Source organism: Physella acuta, unplaced genomic scaffold, assembly GCF_028476545.2.
Source record: "Physella acuta isolate Inbredline_101_S28 unplaced genomic scaffold, ASM2847654v3 ptg002083l, whole genome shotgun sequence".
Taxonomy (NCBI): domain Eukaryota; kingdom Metazoa; phylum Mollusca; class Gastropoda; family Physidae; genus Physella; species Physella acuta.
Genome location: NW_026733585.1, coordinates 66,936 through 75,405, shown reverse-complemented (window position 1 = coordinate 75,405; position 8,470 = coordinate 66,936). Strand labels below are relative to the sequence as shown.

General features: G+C 31.2%; 1 protein-coding gene across 2 annotated transcripts; it reads left to right on the top strand.

The window, feature by feature from the left end:
- Positions 1 to 258: 258 nt before the first annotated feature.
- LOC131932076 (dynein axonemal assembly factor 1) lies at positions 259 to 8,456 on the top strand. 2 transcript variants are annotated; one of them, XM_059288957.1, is made up of 14 exons: positions 259 to 360; positions 1,784 to 2,039; positions 2,131 to 2,227; positions 2,411 to 2,505; positions 3,054 to 3,275; positions 3,586 to 3,755; positions 4,068 to 4,142; positions 4,363 to 4,427; positions 4,523 to 4,608; positions 4,949 to 5,182; positions 5,896 to 6,051; positions 6,395 to 6,423; positions 6,538 to 6,591; positions 7,505 to 8,456. In XM_059288957.1, the coding sequence occupies exons 2-14, from the start codon at positions 1,838 to 1,840 to the stop codon at positions 8,036 to 8,038; spliced, it is 2,019 nt and encodes a 672-aa protein (XP_059144940.1). In that variant the 5' UTR covers positions 259 to 360; positions 1,784 to 1,837; the 3' UTR covers positions 8,039 to 8,456. The 2 variants fall into 2 exon arrangements, with proteins under 2 accessions (XP_059144940.1, XP_059144938.1); XM_059288955.1 differs by having other exon boundaries at positions 265 to 384.
- The last annotated feature ends 14 nt before the right edge of the window (positions 8,457 to 8,470 follow it).

Here is an 8,470-nt window from a genome sequence, read left to right as displayed (position 1 = left end):
CTCAGAAAATTTAATATTTATTTTATAGTTTGGCAGACTACTATAAAATCTATTATAATAGTAGTATGTTCTTGTGTCGGTTGCTGAAATCTACTAAAATAAATTTTAAAATGTAAAATTCTAAAAATATTAGACTAAACAAAGTTATTTGAATTTTCATTATACAGATTATTCGACTGTGAGTAAAATTATTACGACATATAATTAGCATTGCCAGTCAGGTTTTTATACTAGTTATCTCCGGAAGTGTTTATCGGTTACTAAGTAACGCTTGTTGTGTTGAGTTTGAAATACTTTCACTTTGGCTGTAAGCTTTTGAAACCGCACACTTAAATACGTTTATCATTTAAAGAGGAAAAGGTGAAATGTGGTTAGATTTTATATGTATGTAAAGGATTGTTAAATACTATCTAGATTAGATCTAGATTTTTATTATTCGCGAACGTAGATCTACCGCTGTTTCAGCCTGTTTCAGGTTGACTTGAATTCGTTTTCAGAAATTTTATAGTTTCATTTTAAATTTAGTTAGATCTAGGCATATTAATGGAATGATTAAAAATACTCTGCAATAATACAAGACAACTACTGTTTGATAAAATATAATAACGTGCTTGTCAATTGAGTAGGCACAATTTTATATAATAAGTTCAATAACAATTCAACAGTCAAGTGGCTCCACTGTATTTGGATCCCACACGCCACATTAAGTTGGCTGTTTGGTCTATAGTTACTAGATTCTAGATCTTATATGTATATTTACACATTCATATAGCCTGTATTAAAATTAATAACTTACTTTTTGTTCAGTTTATTTTTTATTATGGATTTGCTAGTATTTTGTTGTGTTTTTTTTGTGTTGTTGTTTTTGTAATAAACAGTTCTGGGGATTTTCTAATAGTAGGGCCTAGAATTTCTAAATACCTGATATTTATGTACAAAATGTTGCCTAATTCAAAATAAGGTGTTATGGCTAAGTTGAAAACAAGCCTGCCTAATGTCCTGTTTTTTTTTGTTGTGTGGGAAGAAAATTTTCAACTAAACAAGTAGATCGATGATGAATGTTGTATATTTTTTTTATTATCTTGTAAAAAAAAAACACTAGGCATATGGGCTAAATTAGAATATAAACTCATTTACACATTTATTCTAAGTAAAAATGTGTGTACCCTTTACTCAAACATATAGTTAAAATTTGATCATCATCATCTCTCAAAGCCTTAGTCGCACAAGGCACCAACAAGTAAAGTCCCATCTCTAGTTAAACTCTCTGTTTGTTGGAATATTAGGCCTCTTTCTTTCAACTCTTTCTCCATTGATCTTCTTCATATTTTTGGCCATCCTCATTTTCTCTTGCCCTGTTGTGTCCATCTGAGATCAGCCCAAGCCAATACACCTGTTCTTATTCTTAGCACATGGTCTAACCATCTCCAACTTCTATGCCTGATAACAACTGTTAATGTTTTTTGACTTCTCTTTTGAGATAGCGCTGGCCAGAATATTTTCAATATTTGTCGTTTGCAGTTGTTTAAAATTTAAAAATGAATGTGATTATTGTTTTAATTGTAATAAGTAATGTTTAATTAAGGAATTAGATTTTTTTTTAAAAAGCTGCAATTTAGGAGAGGGTGAATGCTAAAGTACGGGGGGTTGCATTTTTTTAAAGGGAGGGGGGTGGGGTGTGATATAATTTATGGATGACCGATTTAAAAAACTTTAATTCAAGCAATACTCTGTGGAATATTTATTTATGAAACCTAAAAAAAATCTCAAAACTTTTTTTTAGGAACAAGGAATAATTTATATACATCAAGTAACATTTATAAAGTCGACACTTAAAATGCCATTAATTGAAGTACTATCTGAGTCGTATAATGAAGTGAACAACTCAAATATTCAGTCCGTTCAAATAGAGCCAACAACTGTAGACAACCAACTACCACAGTCTGCACCACTTATAACTACATTAGACTCAACTGTGGAGGTCACGGATAATGGGAAAGTTATCGTACATGATGAAGAGAACAACAATCTTCAAATTGGTAAAAAAAAATAGATTAAAAATGTAGGTAATATTGTTAAAGCACCTGTAAACAATATGAGCTTATGTAATATATGTGTTGTCTTTTTTAGATGAGATAACAGAAACCCATGAAGTTCCCATAAACAATACTATTAAAGTGGAAGAAAAGGATAACAAAAATGAATCAGAAAAAAAGAAATATCCCAGGTAGAAATTACACAAGATTTATAAACATGTTTACGATAATTTTTATTTCAAGCTACTTTTGATTATTGTGCATTATGAATATTAGAACTACTTTTGTGATAAAATTTTGTTTCTACCATCTGTTAACTATTTAAGTTTTAACCTGGTTGAGTATGCTTTGAACAGTTGTGTGTGTTCTTTTAGTGTTTTGACTGAGAAGTTTTTAAAGAAACACTGCAAAGATTTGAAACTCTATCAAACTCCAGAACTTAATGATGTTCTCTACCTTCATTACAAAGGTATTCCACTATCTTCGACTATCATGTTAGATAGCATAATTCAGTCTTATTATATATATAAAACTCTGCCATATTAAACTTCTTTTTAACTTAAATAGATATCTCAGTAACAGACATGTAAATCACTTATTTTAGAACAGTTTGAATTATATCTCTTCCTATCAATGTGAGTAAAAATAAAGATGCCCTTTTGGACCTTGCTGTCTATATGACAGATGATGTAGAGTTCACCTGTTACAGTTATCTCTACATATGAAAAGAAATATATTGTCTCATACATTAACACATTCTCTAAAGATTAGTCATTTGACTGGTAAATTACTTTGTATAACAAAGATAAAAACAAATAATTATTTTTGGAATTCAATTGTTAATAAAAACAAGCAGTGTTTTTTTTAATTAAAATTCTCTAATTATGTGTCATTACAATTTGATTTACTTTCAATTTAAGTTGGAACAATTAATTAAAATAAATCCACATTTTATAGGTTATATTACCATGCTTTTAATTAGGTAAAGATATCTAAAATGCTATTCCTTTTAAACAGGTATTTATCAAATTGAAAACCTTGAGGCTTACACTGGCTTGAAATGCTTGTGGCTAGAGTGTAATGGCATCAGCACCATAGAGAACCTGGACAAACAGACAGAGCTGAGGTGCCTTTACTTGCATCAGAACCTCATTGGCAAGTTGGAGAATCTGCAAGCTCTGCAAAAGCTGGACAACCTCAATGTCTCACACAATATCATTAAAAGGATTGAACACATCTGTAAGCACTTTGGTTATTTTTTTTATAAATTATGCCACAAACTTAACATTTGTGATGATGTGCCGGTAGAAGAGAACATATGGTCAAGAAGTGTGATGGCACACCATATACTTCACTTTTTTTTTAGATACATTTTTTTCTAGAATTATGATTCATTTTTCTAATCAATGTCAGTTTTTGGAGTGAGGAATAGGATAAAATTCTGTGTGATCCTGTATGTAAATTAAATAATTTTATTACTCAAGTCTATATTATCAAATAGGCCCATGTCATTGTTTTTTTTTTAAAGGTTTATGCATTTCTTTTTCAGCTTGTTTGCCAGTGTTAAACACATTAAATATATCCCATAATAAGCTTCAGACAGCTGATGATCTGGCTGAGCTGGTCCATTGTCCGAACCTGTCCATTTTAGATGTATCATACAATCACATTGATGACGTTAATGTTGTAGACGAGGTTTTCGTTAACATGAAAAATCTAGTAAGTCTATGCACAGGTTTTATTTTTAGAACTGTTAATGTATGTGCTTCCCTTGTTACCGTAGTTTCAATATAAGAGCTTTTTGAACTATTATTCTAATCAAGTGCTGCTTGTGTTCTCAGTACTCAATAGTCCATAATGATTTACTTAAACTTAACATGAGTCAGGTACCCCTTAGAGCTGAGTGGACTCAGTGACATTGTACTGACACGAAGCTTGTATTTCAACTTGAGACCACGATGCCCCACATTAAAGACTTAGATTTTACATTAATTTAACCTTTATGACTGATTTTATTTTATTTTTATCTAGAGGGTTCTTAATTTGTCAGGCAATCCAGTTACACAGAATATAAAATTCTATCGAAAGACATTAACTGTCAAATTGGTAAGTAAGGAAAATATGGATTCAATATTATCATGGGTTAAGTAATTACATTTTTGTAAATACTCATTTCAAATTCAATAATTTATACTCCTTTTTGTTCAATAGTCAATAAAATAATAATTAATAATAATTATAGTTAATAACAGTGAATTAATATAGGCCTACATGTGTATGTTTTGCATATTGATTAATTAATTAATACTTTTAATTTGATCTCTAGAAAAACCTTCAATACCTAGACGACAGGCCAGTATTTCCTAAAGACAGGGCTTGTGCTGAAGCTTGGTATGTTTTTTGTTTTTTTTTAAATTATGTCCACAAGTCACAATTGCCCTTTTTTGTGAGTTCAATAAAATTCTACATCAACTTGTTTTTTATAGGGCAGAGGGTGGTCTAGAAGCTGAGAAGATGGAGAGGGAGAAATGGGCAACTAAAGAGCATCAAAAATTGACAGAAAGTGTTGATGGTAGCTATTAAATTTCTTCTTGAAATTTCTTGTTATTGTTTAAATAATAAGACTGTTTTAAGAGTATTAAAAAAGATTTAAAATAGTTATTATTAATTGATTTTAAGATTAAAATAAAAGCTACTGCAATCTAAATGATTAAGTTTTTTTATCACAATACAAAGGTTTTTTTCAAAAGTTATAAAATGAAAAATTAATTTGAGACATAGAAACCAGGATACTCTGTGCATTCTTTTCTCCAAAACTAACAATAACTCAAATTTAGTGGGTGTCTGTTTTGTTTAAATGTGTTATTCATTTGTTCACTTTTTATTTAACTGAACATTTCTTTTCCCAAAAGCACTCTTAAAGTTGAGAAAAACAACACTTGCAAAGAAAATACAAAATGAACTCAATGAGAAAAACCAAAGGGAAGGCAACTCTGAAAAAGTTGAAGTGGATGAAGAATCAATAGACTGGCTCTATGGAACATACAAACTCAAGGGGGATGATACAGTGTACAAAAGATCTGAAGATGTCAGTGAGAGAAAAAGATTAAATGATGAGCAAACTGATGAACAATCAGAAGATCAAAGTTAGTTGAATATTTTTAATCACTTTAATGCAACAAGCTGACCCGCGGCGTATCATACGCCGCTATTTAGTTGTTTTATTTTCTACTTTTCAGTAATTCATAATTAGTGAATTCGACAGTACCAACGCTGCCACTGAAAATATTTGCTTTAAAACACTATCAGTAGCTCGTTAAGGACGATAACCCCCCCCCCCCCCACCCTCCTTTCAACAACCCCTACCCCACACCCCTGTGAAAGTAAACTCCTCTAATAGCCGTTACTAAACCCGGCTCTACGATTGTAAACATTTAGCATGAACCACAGCTCACCAGACCATGTAGGGGTGGGGGTGGTAGGGAGCGCGCTTATAGCTTGGTGTTTTCTATCGTCTCCAAGAAGAAAATTATATATATAGATTATTTTTAAATATGTAATCACATTCACAAGCTATAAACTGTAAAGTCTAATGAGCCCTAATGTCAAGTTGGCCTATAATATAATTTTTTCTCTAAATTGCTTTAGACCAAGGCAAATACTTTTCAGTAGATTATCTAATTCAAGCTAGCACTTGATTTTACACCTATATTCAAATATATAAGTGTTGGCCCTATTCAGTGAAACTGCATTTTTTATTAACATTTTCAAATTATGTAAAAGTTTGGCATATCAATATTTTAATTATTGAATAAGTGAAAAAGTTATTGGTAAACTTTTTTATTGCTTCTAAATTTAGATACAGAAAACACAGATGCCAAGCCAAAGGAAAATGTTCCCGGTGAAGAGATGGAAGTCATTGAAGTTAAAATAAAGGCAAAAGAGGATAATGAGGAGGATAGTGGAATATTCTCACATCGTGATGACAAACCACGAGGACTTCTTATCACAGATAGTATGTGTTAAATTTTACATATCTATCACAGACAGTATGTGTTAATATTTTATAATTTTACATGACAGGACACATTTCAGAGACAGTATGGATTTTAAATTCTTAACCACTTATTTAAACACTATGTCGTTCTGTACAAAAATGTTATTAATCCCTTAGCTACATTGAATTAGTTTGTCTTAATTCAGTCTTTAATTGCTTTGTAATGAGAATCTGCACAATCAAATAACACTTTATCACACACTACTAAAGTAAAACAATAGAAACAAATCAAAAGCCCCTGCATTTTTCTATTTTTGTTATCTTTGAAAAAGATTTTAGTGACTTGTGTTTAAATTTGCAGATGAAAAAGAAGATGCTGATGGATTTGAGGTAAGTTCTTTTTGTAAAAAAAAAATAACAAAAAACTGGGCATATATTGTCTTAAAACTAATTTTTTTAAAGGTTAATTTAATGCTCATAATTAAATAGAGCTTTTTTTTACAGGACCTTCCAGATCTAGAAGATTATGAACAAACAAATGCTGACACAGAAGATAAAGTAAGTTTTTTTTATGGTTCAATTAATATGAATCCTTGTTTGAGTAACTTGCAATTGTTTCAAATATTAGCACTTTTCATTCACCAACACTATTTCAGTACTGGCCCAAGTTTTCATTAAATAGCACTATTTCATTTACTGGCACTTGTTGCAGTTACTAACAAATATTTTTCAACTATTGACACTTGTTTTATTAACTAGCATTTGCTTTAGTTATTGGCACTAGTTTCAAATATTGGAACTTTTTTCATTTACTAACACTATTTCAGTTACTTGTACTTGTTTCAGCTACTGGTACTAGTTTCAGCTACTGGCACTTATTTTAGTTACTGGCACTGGTTTTAGTTCCTGGCACTTGTTTTAGTTGCTGGCACTGGTTTTAGTTCCTGGCACTTGTTTTAGTTACTGGCACTGGTTTTAGTTCCTGGCACTTGTTTTAGTTACTGGCACTGGTTTTAGTTCCTGGCACTTGTTTTAGTTACTGGCACTGGTTTTAGTTCCTGGCACTTGTTTTAGCTACTGGCACTTGTTTTAGTTCCTGGCACTTGTTTCAATTACTAGCACTTGTTATAAGTTGCATGTTGATGTTACAGGCATGTACTTATTTCTTGTAACGTCGATTGCCGTACTTACATCCTTGTAAAACGTCTATTACTTTGGTCCATGTCTTGTCGCTTAAATGCTTGAGTTTATCAAAAACTAGTACCTGACATCAATGAAAAATCATTAACATTAAGCATTGTCCTGAAAATATACTCTTATTTTTTACCATAGCAAATTTATGCATACAATAGTCTCACATTGCTACACTACAAAAAAACTTGTTTACTCTTACTTTGTCATTATGTAAACAAAGAATATAGCTCAGCAGTATAGAATGGAGTCAAAAAATTTATGTTTCTGGTATCCCCAGCCTTACCGGCCCATCATTGAAATTCTAAACGACGATGAAGAAGAGAATCAGGATCAAGTCAACAGTCATGTTCTCTCAAAGAAGAAAGTTTTAATTGAAGATATCACAGTTTCTATATCTGACAGTAATTTAACAGACAATGACACCACAGATTCACCACAAGCTGTCAATGAAAACCTTATTGATTTCACACAGCTAAGCAATAAATGCGTTTCCCCAAATCATAGTGAAGACACCAATGAATCTACCAAAATTTTGATTACTGAAATGGAGGAAGAAAGTAATGAGAATAACTCACCAGATAATGTACAAAATAAATATATTTTGTCAAGCCAAGAAGATGCATCTGTTGCTCGGCCCTCTGATAAAGTTTCTGAAGATTTGCTTGGTGCTCTAAGTTCAATAGCAGATTCCAAAGTCAGCAAAGATGGGGTAATTGACTTTTCAACCCCCGCAGGGCTGATAAATGGTGATGATGATGACGATGAAGGGGAGAAGAGGGTGTTTGATGAGGAGCTTGAAGGCTTAGATTGAAAGTTAAGATCCAGTTTATCTCAATTGTATCAACTTAAATTTGATAATTACTATTTATAACAGACTGTAAAAAAATAAACCACAAACATTAATTTTTGGGAAGTCTGAACAAATTTAGTACAGGCTAAAATGCACCACCTTTAAGATATCAATACTCCTAATATAATTAAGTTATAAATTTAATGAATAAAAACAATCCGATACTTTAAGTTTTATTGGTATATATTTTTTAATGCTGCATCCATAATTTTTACGTGAAGGTTTTCAGTGATGTGAAAGTATATGGTACAAGTTTTTGTGTGGTCCCATAATGCTTTACAATAGTTAATGCATTCTTATAAGATATTTTAAAATCTTTCTTATTATTTTAAATCACTTTTTTGTGTTCAGAATGTCAGTTCAATAAATAAATTATCAATACCTTTACAAAAC

Bases quoted from the DNA above. Each gene is read 5' to 3' on its own strand.
- LOC131932076 (XM_059288957.1), top strand. From the start codon at position 1,838: ATGCCATTAATTGAAGTACTATCTGAGTCGTATAATGAAGTGAACAAC. The intron at 2,040-2,130 runs GTAAAAAAAAAT...TGTCTTTTTTAG, and splicing joins GAACAACAATCTTCAAATTG to ATGAGATAACAGAAACCCAT. The intron at 2,506-3,053 runs GTATTCCACTAT...CCTTTTAAACAG, and splicing joins TCTCTACCTTCATTACAAAG to GTATTTATCAAATTGAAAAC.